The 24,135-nt window shown below is 34.5% G+C and overlaps 1 protein-coding gene across 2 annotated transcripts; it reads right to left on the reverse strand.

Annotated features, from left to right (window-relative positions):
• Positions 1–13,799: 13,799 nt before the first annotated feature.
• Positions 13,800–18,608, reverse strand: LOC132622580 (MA3 DOMAIN-CONTAINING TRANSLATION REGULATORY FACTOR 2). Of its 2 annotated transcripts, none has more exons than XM_060337211.1 (5): positions 18,093–18,608; positions 17,359–17,830; positions 16,906–17,000; positions 14,982–16,829; positions 13,800–14,180 (listed from the first exon to the last, which is right to left on the reverse strand). In XM_060337211.1, exons 2-4 carry the CDS (start codon positions 17,627–17,629, stop codon positions 14,994–14,996), a joined length of 2,202 nt encoding a protein of 733 aa, XP_060193194.1. In that variant the 5' UTR covers positions 17,630–17,830; positions 18,093–18,608; the 3' UTR covers positions 13,800–14,180; positions 14,982–14,993. The 2 variants fall into 2 exon arrangements, with proteins under 2 accessions (XP_060193194.1, XP_060193187.1); XM_060337204.1 differs by having other exon boundaries at positions 13,800–14,156; positions 18,093–18,606.
• Between the last annotated feature and the right edge of the window lie 5,527 nt (positions 18,609–24,135).

Below are 24,135 nucleotides of genomic sequence, written 5' to 3' on the forward strand. Positions count from 1 at the left end.
CGTGGCCCATATCTCACCCTATAATTCACCCCCGCCAGCAAACCTAGAAAGTTAAGAGATTTGACTGTTTTCTTATTGTTCCTTATAATATCTAAAATGATGAGAAATTAAAAGGATTGGGGGAAGCAACCAAGACATTTTGTACATGCTGGAATCAGAGGCAGAGCCAGGATTCGAGGCTTGTGGGTTCGGGATTCTAATTCGTTTAAGTTACTGGGTTCTAAATTTACAATTTATACATCTTCAATGAAATTTTCAAGACAAATACATGATTTAGACCAAAGTTACTGGGTTCGGCCGAACCCCCGAATACTATGCTAGCTTCGCCCCTGGCTGGAATCTAAAACACTGCAGGAACAACAGTCTTAACAAAACTGTACAGGAGACCATCTTCTCAAGTTGCATCATTAATCAAAAATTAGTTCTTCCGGCAAATATGATAATGTAAAAAGTCAAATAAATTTTGATTAATGAGGTAAATATTAGGAATGTGTAACCAGGAGTTTCATATACTCGTCGTTGATATGAGCCCAAAAAATTCATTGTGCATCGAATCATAAACCTTATCAGGCAAAAACGAAGGTTGAGCAATCAAACTCATAATGAATTGAATTATGTTATTCATCCTGCGTATATAGAATAATCAATTTATTATACTTTTTACCAATATTCAGCGTGCATCAAAGATAAGTTCGAGAAACTAAAGTTGCTGTTCCTTACGTTATCAAAATTGGTCAATGAGTTAATATGTTTTCCCCTTTCTATATGAACATGTGGTTTTAGTTAAGCTAATTACTTTTGAAAACACAAAAAGAAATCTAGTCATGATATGATTTAAATTCAAGATATTAAGGTAAAGTGATTATTATCATTAAGTTCTTTTCTGTAAATTTATTGATTGAATTTGCAAATGAGGCTTACATAATCAGATATTCAGATTTGGTCAATGAGTTAATGTTTTTTTTTTCTCGTTTCCATATGAACACGTGGTTTTGGTTAGGCTAATTACTTCTTAAAACACAAAGAGAAATCTAGTCAGGATATGACTTAGCTTCAACATTTTAAGGTAAAGAGTTTATTATCATTAAGTTCTTTTCTGTATATTTATTGATTGAATTTGCAAATGAGGCTTACATAATCAAACTTGGTCAACGAGTTAATGTTTTTTTTTCTTGTTTCCATATGAACACGTGGTTTTGGTTAGGCTAATTACTTCTTAAAACACAAAAAGAAATCTAGTCATGATATGACTTAACTTCAACATTTTAAGGTAAAGAGTTTATTATCATTAAGTTCTTTTCTGTAAATTTATTGATTGAATTTGCAAATAAGGCCAACAGAAGTCCTAAAAATGATAAACTAAATGTGAGGCCAAACTTTCCTTTAGAAAGCAGAGCTTAACTAAATTATTTTAATTCCATTTCAGTAGATTTGACAATCTACTACCTTGAATTTTTTAATAGAAGCTGCAAACAAGTCCGATAAAACTCCAATATAAGAACAACAACAATAATATATCTAGTATAATCCCATCAGGTGAGGTCTACTCCTATATAAGAAGTGTAGAAATATTGATATACTCTTTCTAAAGCTAAAGCATCCTATAGAAAATGGAGCTTGCCAAAGCAACCTTGCTTGGAATTATCAGCCTTATGTTATCTTTTACATCTTGCTATTGTGCTTCGATTGAGCGACTTGTTCCTAAAGGTCCTGATGCACAAGAACCTCCTCCAACTACATTTTTCAAAAAACATCCATCAAATATTGAGAAATTGTATGAGTTTGAGATCAAAAGACGTGTTCCTAATGGTCCAAATGAACAAGAACCTCCTCTAACTCCAATTTTCTCCAATACAAAGAAATTGTATGAGCTTGATATCAAAATACGTGTTCCTAAAGGTCCTGATCCACAAGAACCTCCTCCAACTCCATTTTACAAACAACATCCGTCAAATATTGAGAAATTGTATGAATTTGATATCAAGAGACGTGTTCCTAATGGTCCAAATGAACAAGAACCTCCTCCAACTCCAGTTTTCTCAAATATAGAGAAATGATGAATTTGATATCAAGAGATCTGTTCCTAAAGGTTTTGATCCAATTAAATCTCCTTCAACTCCTGTTTCTAACTAACAGGAATCATCGCTTTGTCCTTACTCTTGAAGATGGATTACAAAAATCTATGAGTCAAATGAGATATCACCTCCAGGTCTAGTTTAAAAGGTTCTATTAGAAGTCAAAAAACAGTTTAAAACTAAGATATTTTAGGCTCATGGATGTTGTTCGCTGTTATTCTTAAAAAATAAAAGTAAGCATTTATATAAAATTATTTACTAGTATCAAGGAGCATTTCCTTTGTTATATGTTGTCCTTCTATACATGTTGTTTGCTTGATACTCGATGCTCCACAAGCCCCACCCCTAACCCCGCCCCCGCCATGCGAAAGATCAATTATATAACTACTATTTATAATTTTATGTATCGTATTCGGCTCTTTTGTTAAGAGAATTTAGATATGACGAAGGAAAACATTGAAGAGAAGAATTGAGAGAGATGAGAAAGAGAGAATTATCTCATTGTATTGTATTGATCAAAAGTGAACTGTATAGTGTATATAACAAAAATATCCTTCTAACTAATCTAACTAACTGATTTGTACAGTTGTAACTAACTAACATTTTACAACTCACTCCTCTAACTTTAAGTTATTTTCTCACTAGTCCCACAGTCTTCTTCACTTCCTCTCAAGCTGATGGATGAGAACAGGTTCTTCATTCCCAGCTTGCATACTAAATATTCATGTTGTGGTTTGCATAGAGCCTTAGTGAGTAGGTCTGCTAGTTGTTCTTTGGTTCCAAGGTGTTGAGTCTGAATCAATCCTTCTTGAATTTTCTCCCTGAAAAAATGACAATCTATGTCAATATGTTTAGTCCTTTCATGAAAGATGGGATGAGCTGCAATTTGTATAGCAGCTTTGCTATCACAAAATAGAGTTATTGGTAACTCCAAATTTCTGCCCAGTTCTTTGAACAAACCATTTAACCAAGTTATCTCGGCCACAGTAGAAGCCATGCTTCTGAATTCAGCCTATGCTTAGCTCTTGGACACTGTATGTTGCTTCTTAGAGTTCCAGGATATTAAGGCATCTCTAAATTTCACCACATACCCTGTAACTGACTTTCTTGTTTCAACACATGAGCCCCAATCAAAGTCACAATATGTAGTCAACTTCGTACTGCTAGCTGTAAGCATGAACAAACCAAGGCCAACAACTCCTTTAATGTATCTAACCACCCTCTTAGCAGCTTCCATGTGAGAAGACTTATGAGCATGCATATGTTGACTAAGGACCTGCACCACAAATTCCAGATCAGACCTGGTCATGGTCAGGTATAGCAGCCTACCAACAATCCTTTGATAGTTGCTTTTATCAGACAATATTGTATCACATTCAGCTACTTCAGGTTGAAACAAAGTGTCACACTCAACTGAAGTGATCTTATGATTGAATTCAAGTGGTGTACCAGATGGCTTGCAGTCATTCAACCTCATTTCTAAGACTAGTTCAAGAGCATATTTCCTTTGGCATATGTGAATCCCCTTTTCAGACCTAGCAAATTCAGTGCCTAGGAAGTATTTTAATTCACCCAAATCTTTCATTTTGAACCTAGTTTGAAGATCTTGTCTCACTTGTTCAATTAGTCTAAGATTGCTTCCAATCACCAGCAGATCATCTACATAAACCAGAACAATCAAAATACTACCTTCCTTCTGTTGAGTGAATAAGGAATAGTCACAGTGAGACTGCACAAATCCCATATCTGTTAGAGCTTCAGTTAACTTCAGGTTCCATTGTCTAGGAGCCTGTTTGAGGCCATATAATGACTTGTGAAGTTTGCACACTTTCCTCTGTGACTCCCGGCTTGCAAAGCCATCAGGAATGTGCATGGACACATCCTCCACGAAGTCACCTTAAAGAAAAGCATTATGAACATCCATCTGGACCACATACCACTCAGAAGAAGCAGCTAAAGCAACAATAGACCTTACAATCACTATCTTAGCTACAGGTGAGAATGTCTCAGAATAGTCCAACCCCTCTTGTTGGCAATAGCCCTTGGCCACTAGCCTGACCTTGTACCTTTATACCTCTCTTGAGGACTTATACTTGACTTTGAACATCCATTTACAACCAATGGGTTGCTTATCAGAGGGTAAGTCGACTAGAGACCGTGTATGATTGTCTTCCAATGCAGCAAGTTCAGCTTCCATGGCTTTAATCCAAAATGGATCCTTACTAGCTTCAGCAAAAGACCTTGGCTCAATAATAGCAGAGAATGCAGTCAAAGATGCCCTATGCTGAGAAGAGATATGATCATAGGAGACAAAATTGCCTAGAGAGTGAGCAGAGGTAATAGGTTTAGAGGGAATGATATAGTCAGCCATCCAGGCAGGAATTTTGGTGGATTTAGATGATTTTCTGACATCAACAGGAGGAACAGATGGTGAATCAAGGATAGACGCAGGCTCAGGCAAAAGATCAACTTGGACATCTGTAGGAACAGTAGCCTCAGGTGGAGAAGGCATCACTATAGATGTTGGATTTTGAGGAGGATCATAGGCATCATCAGGAGTTAGGGATAAAACAAGAAAGAGAGGAGAGACATCATAGTGAGGAGTTTTGAAAGGGAAAATATTTTCTTTGACAACAGTATCTCTACTAACAAAGACATCATGAGAACTTAAGTAAAAAAGAATGTAGCCCTTCTGAGAAGAAGAATAACCAAGAAGAATAGAAGGAACTGCCCTTGGACTAAACTTATCAGTCTTTTTGACCTTAGAGGCATAACACAGGCTACCAAACATTCTTAAATGTTCTAGAGATGGAGGAGTATGAAACAATATTTCATAAGGGGATTGACCACCCAAAACTGAACTAGGTAACCTATTAAGCAAGTAAACAGCAGTAGAGACACAATGACCCCAAAATTTCAAGGGCATATGAGCCTGAAATCTCAAGGCTCTTGCCATGTCAAAGATAGTTCTATGTCTTCTTTCCACCACCCATTCTGCTGAGGAGTACAAACACAAGAGCTCTGATGGAGCATGCCATAATCCTTTAGTAAGGAACTAACCTGTTCATTTAGGAACTCAGTCCCATTGTCAATTTTTAAGCACTTAATACCATAGTCAAACTGAGTTCTTATCATAAGAAGAAAGTTTCTAATAAGAACAACAGTGTCTGCTTTAGTAGTCATTAAAAAGATCCAAATGAATTTAGAGTAGTTGTCAACCAAAGTCAAAAAGTATCTTTTACCATCATAAGTTGGCATTGTATAAGGACCCCACACATCAGCATGTACCAAGTCAAAAACACATTTAGATTGAGTTATGCTAGTAGGGAATGACAATCTTGATTGCTTTGCAATAGGACAAATAGTACAGTGATTATCCTTATGTGTCATACTAGGTAACAAAGTAATCTGAGCTAACACCTTGAGTGGAGCATGACCTAGTCTCCTATGCCACAGAGAAATATCACACATTTTATTCTCAGCCATCATGCTACTAATATTGACATTATTAGAAGTAAAATGCTCAGAAAATTGTACAGAAGTTGAAGGGACACTTGTATACTGCACTTGCTTCTCCTTAGGTAGACCACCATTATTCGCTTGTAGGATGTAGAGGCCATCATCCTCTCTACCAATCCCTAGCACCTTCCCACTTGAGATGTCCCAAAAGACACAGAAATCAGGGAAAAATGCCACAAGACATCCTAGGTGTGAGGACCCACAGCTGGGCGCTAACCATACTGTGAACCCTTGGGTACAGCTGGGCGCTAACCATACTGACCCCATGAACATGATCTGCATGACATGACATACTCAGGTATTGTAGCAGTGAAATCACAACAATTCGCTACGCGCTGCAGCACTTCGAACCCGTGACCTCAGGCCTTTTGTTCTCCCGAAGGAAACGACTTTCACCAGTTGAGCCATGGGTGGAGCTCAATTGGTGAAAGTCGTTTCCTTCGGGAGAACAAAAGGCCTGAGGTCACGGGTTCGAAGTGCTGCAGCGCGTAGCGAATTGTTGTGATTTCACTGCTACAATACCTGAGTATGTCATGTCATGCAGATCATGTTCATGGGGTCAGTATGGTTAGCGCCCAGCTGTACCCAAGGGTTCACAGTATGGTTAGCGCCCAGCTGTGGGTCCTCACACTAGGGCCCTGGTTATTTTTGATACTGAGAGAAGATTATATTTGAATTCTAGTATATACATGACATTTTGAATAGTTTATCCTGCAGAATAGAAGCATCACCAATATGACTTATGTCTACTTGCTTTCCATTTAGTAAGTTTACTTTGTTCTTATCTTTCACATCCAACACCTTAAGCCTTTTGAGTAGATTAATATTGTGCACCACGTGATTAGAGCCACTAGTGTCAACTATCCAGTTAGACTCAACTAACTTAGACAGAAAGCAAAATAGGTCTCTTTACTTGCTGTAGCAGATGTGCCTGATATGTTGCCTGATAAACTAGCATTTGAATTCAACCTTGCAACATTTGCAACAGGTTCAACCTTGACCACCTCCGTTGGACATACAAGCAATAGGATCACTAGGTAGGACTCTGTTGGTCATAAGGGCATTAGTATCACCTGCATCATTGATCAGTCCTGAACCATGGTTGTGTCTAATCCTTCTTTGACTCTCCACATTCACAATCATAGCTAGGGGTGTTCACGGGTCGATTTGTGTCGGTTTTAGGTTAAAACCAAAACCAAACCAATATAATCGGGTTTTTCATTATTAAAAACCAAACCAAACCAAATGTAATAAATATCCATCGGTTTGGTTCAATTTTACGGTTTTTAATCATACATAAATGTGTATTCTTTTACAACTATATCATAACAAGTCCAAACCAGAATTACCAATTCTTTAATTTACTACTATTTTGAAATACCAGCAAATAAGTGTGAGCAAGTAAGCTTGCTCAAGATAAGCAAATAAACAAAGCCTGCAGAATTTTTTTTTTTTTTTAAACGCACAGGCTTTCTGATTAGCAAACAAAAATTATAACCATTGAAATTTTTTAGCCAAAACATGAATATGGTACTTCAAAATCAGTTTGACAAGGAGGAAATATATTACCTTGACTAATGTGGAACAGTAGTAGTACATTTTTTAGTTAAAAATCTTGGCAAACTAGAAAAAGAACCACTGTATGCAAAAATACTTGGCTAAACACAAAGACCAACTCATTCCCTGCAACTCACTTATTAACCAATTAAATTTGGATGCATTTGTTGAACTAAGATAAAAAATAATAAAAACCTTAAAGCTAACATATTCTTGTAATTTGCTTCACTCCATTTGAAAGCAATATTTAAACTTAAACTATAACCAGATAATCCAGAACACGGTCACACTATTTCATCATCCTCCTTAATCGAGTTTCTGAATTATTCAATGCTCAAAGCAGTGCCTGAATATTCTGATTTTTTTTTTATCATATTAGACATTAAATGATGAAATATAAAAGTATTCCCAAAGTTAACCATCTAAAGTTACCTTTTTCAACTATCTCAAGTTTTTGAATTTCTTCTAAAAGATCTTCAAATTTGCATTCTTTAGAAGTTGACCGCAACCATTGTTGACTACAAACAAGAGCTTCAGCCTTCTTTGTCGATAAAGAACTTCGGTAACAGTCAAGAATTCGACCACCAGTGCTAAAAGTTGATTCCGATGCAACGATAGAAATAGGAATAGCTAACACATCTCTTGCAATCTTAGAGGCAATTGGATATATCTCGAATGAAGCTTTCCACCAAACTAAGATATTTAAATCCTTAGTCTTCTCCAAATCATCCATCAAATACTTCTCAAGATCAGATTTATTATCAACATTAACCTCATGTTCAAGAAATTTTGCCCATTGTGATTTCACATCACAATCATGTATTGTAGGGCTGTTCACGGTTTTGATTAAAACCAAAACCAAATAAAAAATTTAACCAAATCGAATAAAAAAACTGACATTTGGTTTGGTTTGGTTTGATTTGGTTTTAAATTTTAAAAACTAAAAATATTTGGTGTGGTTGTGGTTCTATTAAAAAATAACCGAACCAAATCGATAAATTATACACATAAATTTTATAATTATTTATATGTATAATATTAGTTTTTCATAAATAATTATAAATATTTTATACTTTTTAATCATTAATTTGATTTTTGGTCTACTTATTTCACATGATTGTTTAAGGCCCGTGTTTTTAAGAATATGTCCAAGCCCATGTCTTTAAATCTTTTAACTCTTTAAGTGTTAAGTGTAAACCTACTTACAGAAGCTCACGTTAGAGTCTAATGTCTTTAACTTAAATTTTTAGCCTTTCTTTCTCAGCCACTTGATTTTAGGTTGTTTCTTCTTTTTTTTTCGAATTTATACCTTTCTTTTTTCTTGTCTGAATGAGTCCTAAACTTCTAATATTTTTCATATGAAAAGGATAGAGTTGTAGATTTGAAGGTTCTTATAGAAGATACTTCAGTAACATCAGCATTTGCTGCAACTCAAGCACATGGTAATGCCCTAATACTTCTTCCGTGGGTAATCCTCCTAAAAAACAGAAAAGAACAACTCCTTGTAGTCGAGACTCTAGCCTTGGGGATAATGATAGAAAACATCTGAAGTTTGGGATCATTACACAATTTTTTTTTTAATAAAATGGGAGAATTGAGGGCAAAATGCAAGTACTGCCCCAAAGTTTGGGATCATTACACAAAGTTTTTTTATTTCATATTTTTTCATTTTAGGTAGTCTTTATGTTTAATTAATATATATGTTTGTAACAATAACTAAAAGCTCCTATGCTCTACTTTATTTTCAGGTATGTGTATTAAGATGACAAAAATGGTGCAGCCACTACTAAGTTAGTTTTTAGCTCTATATGTAATAGTTTAGCAACTTTGGGTAGCTTGAGTACTACACTATTACTAATAGTGAAAATATTTCTATGATGTATGTTCCATCTTAAACTATACATAAAAGTTATCGTTTGAACAAAAAAAAAAGACATGTTTTTACAACTTTTTAATGTTTTACTAATAAGTCTCATGGCTGCTAGTCATAAACCGAAAAATCGAACCAAACCGACAATAACCAAACCGGTGGTTATTATTTTATTTGGTTTGGTTATGGTTTTAGACATTTAAAAACCGACTAAATTGGTTTGGTTATGGTTTTAATCAATAACCGACCCAAACCGAACCATGAACACCCCTAATGTATTGCAGCACTTTGACTCGTCACACTAATTTGATCTCCAATATTTCCACTTGAAATTCCAGAAAGAGAATTCTTATAGTGATTATACAAATGAGATAACGCATCCATCACTTTAGTAGACCTCTCTATTCCATCCAAAGGATCATAATATTTGTCAAAAAGGTACTTCACATACTTCAATTTATATCGAGGATCCAGCACAATAGCAGTAAATAACAACATGTTTATATCCTCAAAATTGCCCCAATATTTATCAAACTTTATTTTCATCTTCTTAGCCATATTAGTCAACAGAGAATCATCACTGTTAGAATATTTGACAATATAGCTTTGAAGATTGAAGATCTCATGGAAGAAAGAATTAGAAGTAACATGTAAAGTTCCTTAAAATTTCAAAGTGATTTGGTAGAAAATTTCAAGAAAATAAACACTTTCACATTTTGCCAATCATCAGAAGATGGATGTGTTGCTGTTTCCCTCAAATCTAGACAATATTTGAAGTACTTATGGTCATCATCATACATTCTTGAAAAGGCCTTTTCAAATTTTAGAGTTGTATCTAACATCAAATATGTTGAGTTCCACCTTGTCTCAACATCCAAACTCAAAAGGCCATGAGTGTCTAGTTTGACCTTCTCAACATATGACTTAAAGGAATCAGATTTTGCAGGAGAAGACTTAACATATTTCACAGCAATCCTTACCCGAGATATAGACTCATTTTGTTCACTCAACCCTTCTTTTACAATCAAATTTAGAATATGAGCGTTACACCTAACATGTAAAAACTCATTCCCCAGAATGACACCTTTCCAATGATTAATTCTCCCTTTCAAGTGCTTGATTGCAGCATCGTTAGCTGTAGCATTATCTAGCGTCATTGCGAATAGGTTATCAATCTCCCAATCTATCAAACAAGCCTCAATTCCTTTAGCAATTGTCTCACCCTTATGATCTGGTGTTTGAAAAAAGTTAAGAATTTTCTTTTGCAAAATCCAATCATCATCAATCCAATGGGCAGTAATGACCATATAAGTCAAATTTTGTATTGATGTCCACGTATCACTAGTAAGACACACGTGTTGGCCTTTAATAAGCCTCTTAAGCTTTTCTTTCTCTTCTTGATAAATCTGCAAACACAACCTAGCAATAGTGATGCGAGAAGGTAAGCAACAGTGATGCGAGAAGGTAACTCATAATTAGGCAAAACAACCCTCATTAATCTTTTAAAACCTTCCCCCTCAACAACTTTAAATGGTTGTTCATCAAGAATAACAAACTCAGCAATGACCCTCCTAACCTCAGCAATATTATAAACAACCCTCTCCAAAGCTGTTTTTTCCCCTCCTTTAATAGTGTTAACTTTTAGTGTTGACTGCGTCCTATCAACAAATTTGAAAGGGGATTTGTCGCACCGAGTATTTAAATGTGCCCATAGGTTAGAAGTCCCATTCTTACTAGGGCAAGCAAAGTCTTTGCTGCAGTACTTGCATTTTGCCCTCGGTTCAGCCATTTTGTCACCCTTTTTATCAATATTTTTTGTAAAATGATCCCAAATTTCAAATGTTTTCCTACCACTCCCTCCATGGTTAGGGTCTTGACCACAAGTAGTAGTTATTTTTTGTTTTTAGGAGGATTGCACGCAGTAGAAGTATTAAGAGTTTTACCATGTACCCGAGGTATCGCTGGTGCTGGCGTATTTAGAGTGTGTTTTACAGTCATCTCAAGATCTTCAACCTCTACTGTAGTAGTATTGTCTCCATCTGGAAAAGAAGAAGCAAAACATTAAAACACAATGCAATATGAATTGTACTGCAATAATATTTTATGTAGAGTTTGTGAAAGTTAGTATTCTTGGTAAACCCAAAATCATTAAAATAACTGCATGGCAATTGGCAACATGAGCATGTTAAAGGCAAGAGAATTCAAACATTGTTCTTTATATAACTAGAAGGAATTTGTATAAAGAAACTAAAATTATAACCTTACGTAGTTACGTCCAATACTTTAACAAAATATAAATGTTTCATTCTATTCGATTTATTTTTTTGCCTTGTCTTAAAATCACTGTAAATCAAATAAGTATATAACTTATTAACCCAACTTGTGGAATCACAAAGAACTATAGAAAAATAAAGATAGTTCCTTTTTTATGTAGCAACAACAAATACAAAGTACTGGAACTCATTTACAGCAAAATAATTTTGGTTTACCTCTTGTGTACTGAAATATAGAATTGAAGGAGGCAACGATAATGACTTAGCCGATTAGATTAAGTTTTTCTAAAATAATCTTTTCTTATTTCTCTCTCACTTAAAAAGTTTGGATTAACGGCTTCATTCTTTTAATAAACGGGCTTATGACCTAAAGTCCACTACCTCTTTAGATATGGTAAATAAAAAAAATTGATAAATATATATATATATATATATATATATATATATATATATATATATATATATATAAGATACTTAAAATTATTTATAAAAATTAAAATTACATAAATATGATTATAAAATTTGTATATATAATTTGTCGGTTCGGTTCGATTTTTTCTCGATTTTTTTTTAATAAAACCAAAACCAAACCAAGTATCGTCGATTTTTTAAAATTAAAAACCAAACCCCAGAAAAAATCGGTTTGGTTCGGTTTTTAACCAAACCGTGAACACCCCATAGCATAGGCTTGGTTTATGGTGGGAAGAGTGTAGGTCATCAGTACTTGGCTCTTAGCATGATCATAGGTTTCATTTAGGCTGATGAGAAACTGCCATAACCTCTGTAGCTGGAAGTGTTCAATGTATTTCTTTGACTTAGGACGGGTGCAACAAGGAGGAGGAATTACTGCTTGCAATTCATCTCATAGCTCCCTAAGCCTAGAAAAATAAACAGACACAGATGCAGTCCCTTGTGTCAAAGTAGCAATCTCCTTATGGAGGTAGAATGCCCTAGAAGCATCTACTTTATCAAACCTCTCTCTAAGGTCTTCCCACACCTTATGAGCATCAGCACTATAAATCACTATACTATACAAGTTCTTAGCCACAGTGTTCATAATCCATCCCAAAACTATAGCATTACACTTGTCCTATGTATCATGTAGGCTAGGATCATACATTTCTTTTTTACAGGTGCCTAGAACAAAGCCTAATTTGTTTTTGCCTTGTATTACTAATTTCATAGATTTGCTCCACAGGGAATAATTCTCAGAACCTTGAAGTAAAACTGAAATTAGAACCGAACCTTGAGTGTCTGAAGGATGGATATACAGCGGATGATTGTGATGAATTTGCTCAGATTGTTGATCATTCTGAGTGTTCTGATTCTGAACATTGACTCTGGTAGCATTAGTATCGATTTCCTCATCAATCGCCATAACTTTGATCGAGTATAGCAGATTTCACTAGGTTACAAACAAAAAATTGCTAGAAATGTTGTTGTAATGCACAAACAACTGAATCCCACTAGAATCCCCAATTTCGAACATATTTCGATTTGTAAGAAGTTACTTAGACCTAATTTCACTTAAATTTAGGCTGAAATGCATTTTCCAACTTCTGGATTAACAGACGAACATATACAGTTCATCAAAGTTCTTCAAACTGTACTTCTTAATAGTTCAATCTTATTCTAACACTGAGCTAGCTACAATAACCCGGCTACTCTGATACCATGTTAAGAGAATTCAAATATGAAGAAGGTAAAACATTGAAAAGAAAAATTGGGAGAGATGAGAGTTAGAGAGAGAATTATCTCGTTGTATTGTATTGATCAAAAGTGAACTGTACAGTGTATATAACAAAAATATTTTCTAACTAATCTAACTAATTGATTTGTACAGCTGTAACTAACTAACATTTTACAAATCACTCCTCTAACTTTAAGTTATTTCCTTATTAGTCCCACAGTTTTCTTCATCTTCTCCATTTCTCATTGTATACATGTGCATATATGACACACAAATAAATATGGGTAAATCAAAAAAAAAAAAAAAAAATTAGTTTGTTTTGATATCTGTGTGCTAATAAAAACAAGTAGACTTCTGGTATTAAGGAAATTACCTAAATTAGGAATTGAAAATTTGTAATAAGTGAAACTTACCTAGATGGAGCAAAATGTTTTTTTGCAAATTCATATATATAGCTGATCTTATCTAGCTTTGAATTTATGTAGTAAATCTAGATCTCGTTGTTGTTGTTGTACTTCATTTTACTTCAAATATAATGTAATTGTTCTGTGTTTTCCTGCAATGCTCTTTTCAAATTGCTTAATGTCAAATTATGAGTAGATCCTTTAAAATGATTCTATCAAATGTGATCGGATGGGGAGAGGGGAGGCGAATGGGAAATCGAACTCATCACTAGAATATAAACCTTGATTATTTTAGTTTTATTTTCTTATTCAACTCCAATTCTCTTATTTTATTATTTATAAGTAAAGTTTTGATCGATTACCGTTCCTCGCTTAGATTAACTGTTTGTCTTGCATTGGATTAATTGGAGCTTTTACAATGGCACCTCAGTCATTCAAATGCAAGAAAAAACAATCAGGTTATTTGACTCAACATACTGGTACAAAAAAATGAAAATGGTAAAATTAACATTGTAGTTTTAAAAAATTCAATAGTACATGTAACAATTAAATTATTAGCCTTAAGACAAAAATCAACATGGACGTATAAAGATGATGGAAGTAATTGATCTCTTCTGCTGAGCATTTTTCTGGGCTTTCATCTCTGCTTCCTCAACTTTAATTTAGAGCATATCATGACTGTCTCCTCCTTCATAATCTCTATTGTCCATGTAAAGAAATCCAATTTGCTAGAACAATTTGGATGATGTTGCTAAACATTATGTGGTCCTGAAAAGAAAGGAAAAGACAAACCTACAATTTGAATTAGTGAAATATAGGAACCACTTGAACTTTAATATATGGTTGAACTCGACTTCTCTCCTAATATTTATCTATTGTAAAGGTAGAAATATAAAATCATGTTCTTACGTTCTATGGGCATTCCCCAGTTACAGAATCATTGTTATATTCTTGTATTTTACCCAAAAATATAAGGTCAAGTCAAGTCCTCGTTCATTTAAAATAGAATTCACATCTCTTTCATCTGATCAAGAAGACAAGAAAACCGACATACAACACTATTCAAACTAACCATTTAATTAGAGATAAAGGTATTTTACCCCCACCTCGCGATTTGCACCTATATGCACAAGTTAATACCACATTACAAGAGTTTCATGCAACATTTACATCCACTTTGTACTTGATTTCTCAAGTAATAAAATTGATTATGTTCTAATAAATGCATTCATATGCATAGACTTAATTACCACAAGAGTTATCATGTAAGATCTGCATTCACCTTGTACTTTTTCAAGTGGCAAATATGATAATGTTCTAATAAATGTCACATAACAATATATTTTATCTTTAGCACATTCTCAGCGTAACAAGATAATAGGAGTAATAATTTATTAGGATCACCTTATCATGTCCCTCAAAAGCTATATTCTTCAAAAATGCCAACAGGTGCGTGTCGGTTCCTTCAAATATAGTGCATTTTTGGAGGATCTGACACGGAAGCTGCAGCATTTTTGAAGAGTCCGAGCAACATATCTCACATGTACATGCACACTAAAACTGTGCTCAAGTAACTAAAAGAATAGAATGTACCTTAGAAATCATTCAGCAAAAGCCATTTTCCATAGGATGTCCAAGTCTATTGAAACTAAAAGTGGAATCTAACCATCCTTCAGCCTCAGCTCTTTCAACATAAACTTTAAATTGTTTTTCAGCACCTGGTACATCTAGTGCCAAATCATCAAGTGATTCTGCAACTCTAGCAAAACCTTTTGTCATTTGGTACATAGTTATTAGTCCCATACTAAAACATTCTTTGAGAAAACCCCATAACCTCTCATTTTTCTTCTCAATTATAATCACCAATAATTTCTTCACAACTTCATGGTGAAAAAATGGCATTCCTAGTTCCTTTATGCATCTATATGCTTCTTTTGCATCTCCTCCAGATTCAAATTCCTCTAGTAATTTTCTTATTTTATCCTTAACATCTTCTATTGCCCATCCATTTGTACTACTTCCACCACCACCCCAACACCTTAGTATTCTTTCACCAGATAATCTACCTTTTAGCAAAGATTTTGCCATTAGTACAACTTTGTTCCCTATTGAATTCGGCTCGAAAAATTGACTCCCAATTTCTTCCATATGTTGTGGAGTTAAAATTTCATCTACTTCTGCTCTAGCCAAAAACATCGCTAAGTCCTCAACAACAATTGGAATGTCTAAAGCTGTATCGTCCGCTGCTTCTATTAACATTACAAAGCCATTTACCACATCATCTGCTGGAAAACAGACAGATGATAATAAAACAGATGCCATCTCTTTCTCTCTGTTTTTCCTGTCCATAGCCAAAGTTATCAACTTTTTCACAAATATCGAGTTTAGCTCTGCCAAACACGAACTGTTCTCCGACTCTAAAAACCTACTTACCTCTACAATTTCACCTGATAAAAAGTACTCTTTGATCATGGATATAGCTTTTAATTTGAACTCTTTCACAAGCTTTTCATCAATTTCTTGCTTTTCAAGTTGTGTCGATAACGACTTTAAAGATGAAATACATAACCAACCCTCCGATGCTGCCTTAGAAATTATGGACTGAAAAATCACCCTTGCATTTGGTATGTCAAGTGACAGGTCATCGATATTGTCAATAATCCTGTTGAACCCCTTTGATAATTGACTTGAGTTTATCAAACCTTCTTCTGCAGCCTTCTTTAGTAAGTCCAAAAGGCGATTTTCCGCTTGTTGCTTTTCCATTGCCATGATAATAGCCCTCTTAACAATTTCATGATGGAAAAAGCGCATATTCAAATCCTTAATACATCTACAAGCCTCATTTTTCTCTCCACTTACCACATACTCAATAAGCAAATTGTTGATCTTGTCCTTCACATCTTCAACTGTTTTATTCTTACTTCCACCCCATCGACACTCGATGATTTCAGCATGTAAAGGAGCTGAAAGGTAACTTTTTTCAGCTCTTTTAATCACCTCAATTCCCTTTGAATCTTTAGGCAGAGAAGAATTTGCTTTTGCTAAAAATGCAGGAGGAAGTATATCATCAACAACTGCTCTTGCAATGAACAACGCGAGAATGTCGATTGCATCAGGAATGTCTACGATGAAATCATCTGCAGATTCCAAGAGTTTACTGAAACCTTTGTAGACTTGTTGGGGTTTGATAACTTCAGCATAAAGAGCAGATAATAAAACAGCTGCCATTTCTTTTTCTTTGTCATGTCTGTCCATAGACATTGATACTAACTTTTTAATAAAGTAGAAGTCATAACAAGACATCCCAAGTTCTCTTAATTCATTGGCTGTGGATGTTATGTCATCATTCTGAAAATATTCTTCCACTAATATTATTGCCTTCTTTTTGTAATCCTCAAATGCTGCAACCATATCTTTAGTACTTGTTGTTCTCTCAATATCCTGATAAAAAAGGCTAAGTCAATTTGATGTGCTATTTATGAAACTTTACTTCTAAGAAAAATAGTGACTAAAATACCTCACTACTAGTGTAGTTTGGATCATTGGGGTCAATAGCATGGACATCATCGGTATCCATTAATCCACCCCAAGTGCCTTTACCTCCACAACCTCCTGTATATCACAAATCTCATGATAAGAGAGTCGATTAATAGATTAATAACAACAACAACTATTACTACATGTCAATCCCAAGCTAATTGGGGCGTCCTGTCCGCGTCCGTATGAATCCTCAGTACGACAAATACTTTGTTTGGGTCTATAAAATCAAACTTTTCGCTAAATGCAGTTTCAACATAATGATAAACAAGAAGCAAAGAGGTAAAATATACAAGAGAAATCGCATGACAAAAATCATTTAAGTTTATGACTATTACAATCTTATCTAAATTTCCTACTACCATAGTTGAAAGGCGACGTTCTGAAGAAATTTGCCATGTAAATGTGAGATAAAAAAAGATTATGAAGTTACCTTTCTTTGGACGACCATCTCTTGGGGAATGTGAATTTTTTTTATTTTTAAGGGGACTTCCCCTGTCTGAGCCATGCTTGGTGTGACGATCGCCGGGAGACCTTGGGGACCTTGGAGATTTTGGGGACTTTGGGGACTTCGGGGACTTCGGGGAGCATGGTGATTTTGGAGATATCTGTAATGGGGATACTGATAATGGATCTGCACTTTCTGAAGCAGATCGTAGTTGTTCTTGATGCTCATTTGATAACTTTCCGGTTGTAAAATCCATCTTCAAAAGTAACCAATTTCACCACAGAATTGTGAATTGTTTTAATACTGGAAGTAGGATATAGGAAGTATCATATCGACAAAGGTATTTTTCCACAGAGTTTGTAAGTGATTGTCTGATAATGAGCCAAGAATATTTGACTCGTCTCTCTGCTAAATCAATTTCGTCCAACTCCAAGCCGCAGAAAGTTTTGCAATGATTCTAAGAATATTAAACAGGAAAACTTCAATGAGAAGGAGAGAAAAAAAAGGAGATCAACCTTGAGATTGATTCAAATTATTGAAATGGCAGCTAATATTCGGTTTCTTGATCTCCAAGTTGATGCATAATTAGAACATAATGTTACAAGTTCGAATACAATAACTTGGCCATTCCACTTGAATATCATCTCTCTAATTTCATGCAAATATTTTCCAAAAGAAAAAAATTGCAGAACATAGGAAAGAAACAGTAACAAATGTACCTGAAACTGCAGTTTAGTTACTAGCGGGACAAGTTTCAAACTCACTAGTACTGAATGAATAAGCAATAGACAAAACAGGCTCAAATTCTTGGAGTATTAATCTACTATACAACTTTTTGGGTACAATTATTGTGTGTTTAGTTTATTAGGCATTTGGAGGAAGAAGCTTAGAAATAGTCATATGGGAGCAGTTAGACAAGAAAGGAGATCTGACAAAGACTTAATGGGTCTGAAATAGACAGAGATTACTAAGGTTGCGCCTTTTGAAACGGGAAGTTATGGTCTACCAACTGTCATTTTAACAGAAAAAGCTTTGACTTTCTCTACATGTGATGATCTTTTTCTTCGTTTATTATTATTCTTTTTTTTTTGTTCATAAAACAAAAGTATTCCTTTATAAGTTTAGCTATTCAATAGTTGAAGTTTACTAAACCGACTCAGGGTCGTTGGCAGTCTGGTTCAAGGGATTAAATGGATTATCCCAGTATAGATTTTAGGATTAAATTGATCTTATATTTGGTTGGAGTGATTAGCTAAAGTCAACATTTATTTTATACCAAAATCTTAGTAGTATAACGTATCCTATGTAGAAGGTAAGATATTTTAAATAAATTAATGACTAATAAATCTTTTCTACATCCATTTACTGTCAACGTCTTGTTAATAATCACACAACTCCAAATGAACACGAATAAAAGAAAAGAACAAGTGAAAGAACATCTCAGGACACAATCAAAGAAAGCTAACAAGTGATTTAGCTTTATTTAATGCATTTCTTCGTGTAAATAAGCCATAGTAGTTTTTTGTTGCTATTTGATTTTTGAGACTTTGAATTATGACTAGTACTCAACGCATACTTCACCCTATTATATCATGAACCTTATAAATTTAGCAAATTTGCAAAAGTAAATAAAATTATGATATTTAGTATTAGACGTTTAGACATAAAATTGTAATAATTGAAAAAAAGAAGTTAAAGGACGGTATTTTAAAGTCAATTGTGTTTGAACAAGCATTTAATTTGAAAAAAAAAATGAATATTATGACTGATTTTTTCTTTTCACAAACTTGAAACTCAGGTTCAATTTTTTTTTTTTTAAAAGTCAATCAAACGCGTAGTCTGACCAAACACTAGAGTGAACATTTTTTTTGGGCAATTCGCAGGATTGCCCTTGTTTTGGGGTGGTCTTTAAATTTTGTCTCTCATATTTGTGGTCTTTAATTGTTGCCCCTCAAATTGCTGGTATTTAACTTTTCCCCTTCGCGTAGTAACCCTGAGCTTCGCGCAGAAATCATGAGGTTCTGGGTTCGAACCCCCGCTCAGGCATAAAATTAAAAAAAAAAAAATTGCAAGGCAAGGCTTGGGGCGCGTGTATACCGGATCCGACATACTTTTCTTAAAGAATAACTATAGTTATGCCGGATCCGGCATAACTATAAGTTCTGCCTTATAAGACAAAGTTTATGCCTTAAGGAAAAGTTCTACCTTAGAAACATACTTTTAGTTATGCCTTAACTAAAAGTATGCCCCATAAGGCGGAACTTTTCCTTAAGGCATAACTAAAAGTTTGCCTTATAAGGCAAAGTATATGCCTTAAGGAAAAGTTCTGCCTTATGAGATATACTTTTGGTTATGCCTTAACTAAAAGTCTGTCCGTTAAGGCATAACTAAACTATGCCTTAAAGAAAAGTTCTGCCTTATAGGGCAGACTTTTAGTTATGCCGGGTCCAGCATAACTATAGTTATTCCTTAAGCAATGTATGTCGGATCCGGCATACATGCGCCCCAAGCCTTGCCTTGCGATTTTTTATTTTATTTTATGCCTGAGCGGGGGTTCGAACCTAAAATCTCAGCTATTTGCTCACCTTTTCAAGCAAAAGGCAAAACTTAAAGACCACAAATATGAAGGGCAAAATTTAAAGACCACCCCAAAAGAAGGACAATCCACTCAAAAAAAATGTTTTTTTTTTCCGAAAAATTTGTATGGACAAATGGATCTTACTTTAGTCCAATAACAATTTATGTATTCAACCTTAACTAAAATGATTTTTTTTTTTTGGAACCCCCAGGGAAACACGTAGCCTTTATTCTTTGGGTAAGCATTGGGTAAACCCGCCCCTGTGCAATCGCTCGTAAACCACACAGGAGATGTAAATCGCACTAGGTAAACTCGTGCGACGAGCTAGATTGAGAAGGCATTTGGAGGGGGGGGGGGGGGAGGGTTCGAACCCGCGACCTTCCTTATGCCGGCCTCCCCTCAAACAAACTCAACCACACCCGGAAAATTATTAAAGCGAAATTCATATGGTAAATCACGTTACCTGGCTAGTCACCTCTTAAGGAAGTTGCCACATGCTTTTGAACATTAAATTTGATAGAGTAATTTAGTTACAATTACTCCCTCTGGTCCAAAATAAGTCCCTTTGTTTTTTTTATTTTGGTTCAAAATAAGTGTTTACTTATAACATTAAGAAGAAATTAATTTTATTTTTTTAAATTTACATCTATTTATTCGAGACAATAAATAAGCAAGAATTTATAATTTAATCAAAATACCTAATTTTTACTAGGAATTAATATTTTCGGGGAAAAGGTTAAGTGGAGAGTTTGAGCAAAGAATACTTGTCTAAACCCTAAACCATAATTAAAATGATGATTAGCTAACTTAAAAAGTTGTAAATAGAAAATCAAGCTAATCCTTTAACTCATACTCCATATAAATATAGCCGGAGCTCCGAATCTGAAGTTTGGAGCTCCATTAAATATCCGGTGTCGGAGATGGACCTCGTTGGAACCCTTCAATCGGAACTCGAAACTCTTAGAAGCAGAATCAAGGTAACCTTTTTTAATAATTTTTTTTAAAAAAATGTAATTCAAATAATTAATGTTCCATAATCACTATTTACTGTTACACATTTGACCGGTCGGCCAAAAATAATTACATTCACTAGCGAAAGTATACAAAAAATATACATTATTATGTACAAAAAATGTATATTGTACACTAATATACAAAAAATATACATTTGCAGGCTATTATATTGGCTATTTATGTCAGTATCTCATTTTAATATGCTGTTGTTGCTATGTAGACAAAGGAGAAAGGTAACGGTAGCGTTGTCGTTGTGAAGAACGGATTTTTGGATGGCCATGGAAAGAAGAAAAAAATTGCAGAACATAGGAAAGAAACAGTAACAAATGTACCTGAAACTGCAGTTTAGTTACTAGCGGGACAAGTTTCAAACTCACTAGTACTGAATGAATAAGCAATAGACAAAACAGGCTCAAATTCTTGGAGCATTAATCTACTATACAACTTTTTGGTTACAATTATTGTGTGTTTAGTTTATTAGGCATTTGGAGGAAGAAGCTTAGAAATAGTCATATGAGAGCAGTTAGACAAGAAAGGAGATCTGACAAAGACTTAATGGTCTGAAATAGACAGAGATTACTAAGGTTGCGCCTTTTGAAACGGGAAGTTATGGTCTACCAACTGTCATTCTAACAGAAAAAGCTTTGACTTTCTCTACATGTGATGATCTTTTTCTTCGTTTATTATTATTCTTTTTTTTTGTTCATAAAACAAAAGTATTCCTTTATAAGTTTAGCTATTCAATATTTGAAGTTTACTAAACCGACTCAGGGCCGTTGGCAGTCTAGTTCAAGGGATTAAATGGATTATCCCGGTATAAATTTTAGGATTAAATTGATCTTATATTTGGTTGGAGTGATTAGCTAAAGACAACATTTATTTTATACCAAAATCTTAGTAGTATAACGTATCCTAAGTAGAAGGTAAGATATTTTAAATAAATTAATGACTAATAAATCTTTTCTACGTCCATTTACTGTCAACGTCTTGTTAATAATCACAAAACTCAAAATGAACACGAATAAAAGAAAAGAACAAGTGAAAGAACATCTCAGCACACAATCAAAGAAAGCTAACAAGTGATTTAGCTTTATTTAATGCATTTCTTCTTGTAAATAAGCGATATTAGTTTTTGTTGCTATTTGATTTTTGAGACTTTGAATTATGACTAGTACTCAACGCATACTTCACCCTATTATATCATGAACCTTATAAATTTACCAAATTTGCAAAAGTAAATAAAATTGTGATATTTAGTATTAGACGTTTAGACATAAAATTGTAATAATTGAAAAAAAAAAAAAAAGAAGTTAAAGGACGGTATTTTAAAGTCAATTGTGTTTGGACAAGTATTTAATTTGAAAAAAATTGAATATTATGACTGATTTTTTCTTTTCACAAACTTGAAACTCATGTTCAATATATTTTTTTTTAAAAGTCAATCAAACGCATAATCTGACCAAACACTATAGTGGACATTTTTTTGGGGCAATTCGTAGGATTGCCCTTCTTTTGGGGTGATCTTTAAATTTTGCCCCTCATATTTGTGGTCTTTAATTGTTGCCCCTCAAATTGCTGGTCTTTAACTTTTGCCCTTCGCGTAGTAACCCTGAGCTTCGCGCAGAAATCATAAGGTTCTAGGTTCGAACCCCCGCTCAGGCATAAAATTAAAAAAAAAATTGCAAGGCAAGGCTTGACGCGCGTTTATACCGGATCCGACATACTCTTCTTAAAGAATAACTATAGTCATACCGGATCCGGCATAACTATAAGTTCCGCCTTATAAGACAAAGTTTATGCCTTAAGGAAAAGTCCACCTTAGAGACATACTTTTAGTTATGCCTTAACTAAAAGTATGCCCCATAAGGCGGAGCTTTTCCTTAAGGCATAACTAAAAGTTTGCCTTATAAGGCAAAGTCTATGCCTTAATAAAAAGTTCTGCCTTATCAAGCATACTTTTGGTTATGCCTTAACTAAAAGTCTGCCCGATAAGGCATAACTAAACTATGCCTTCAAGAAAAGTTCCGCTTTATGAGGCATATTTTAGTTATGCCGGGTCCAGCATAACTATAGTTATTCCTTAAGAAATGTATGCCGGATCCGGCATACACGCCTCCCAAGCCTTGCCTTGCGATTTTTTATTTTATTTTATGCCTGAGCGGGGGTTCGAAACCAGAACCTCAGGTATTCGCTCACCTTTTCAAGCGAAGGGCAAAACTTAAAGACCACAAATATGAGGAACAAAATTTAAAGACCACCCCAAAAGAAGGACAATCCGAGCAAAAAAATGTTTTTTTTTCTTTTTCGAAAAATTTGGACAAACGGATCTTACTTTAGTCCAATAACAATTTATGTATTCAACCTTAACTAAAATGATTTTTTTTTGGAACCCCCAGGGAAACCCGCGGCCTTTATTTTTTGGGTGAGCACGGGGTAAACCCGCCTCTATACAATCACTCGTAAACCACACAGGAGATGTAAACTACACTACGTAAACCCGTGCGACGAGCTAAATTGAGAAGGCATTAGAGGGGGGTGGGGGTGGGGGGGTTCGAACTCGCGACCTTCCTTATGCAAGCCTCCCCTCAAACCAACTCAACCACACCCGGAAAATTATTAAAGCGAAATTTATATGGTAAATCATGTTACCGGTCTAGTCACCTCTTAAGGAAGTTGCCACATGCTTTTGAACATTAAAGTTGATAGAGTAAGAGCCTGTTTGGATTGACTTATAAGTTGCTTATAAGCTGTTTTCAGTTTTTTTGAGCGTTTGGCTGGCCAGCTTAAAGTTATTTTGTGCTTAAAATAAGCTTAAAAAAATAATTAGGTCCGTTTGACTTAGCTTATCTAAAGCAGCTTATAAGCTGAAAGCAGCTTATAAGCAAAAAAAAAAAAGAGTTGGACTACTCCAACTTTTTTTTTTTTAGCTTATATAAGCTGCTTAAAATAAACCCATCCAAACATGCTCTAATTTAGTTACAATTACTCCCCCCGGTCCAAAATAAGTCCCTTCGCTTTTTTATTTTGATTCAAAATAAGTGTTTACTTATAACATTAAATTAAGAAGAAATTAATTTTATTTTTTAAAATTTACATCTATTTATTCGAGACAATAAATAAGCAAGAATTTATAATTTAATCAAAATACCTAATTTTTACTAGGAATTAAT

This window comes from Lycium barbarum, chromosome 2 (genome assembly GCF_019175385.1).
Source record: "Lycium barbarum isolate Lr01 chromosome 2, ASM1917538v2, whole genome shotgun sequence".
NCBI classification, from domain to species: Eukaryota; Viridiplantae; Streptophyta; class Magnoliopsida; order Solanales; family Solanaceae; genus Lycium; species Lycium barbarum.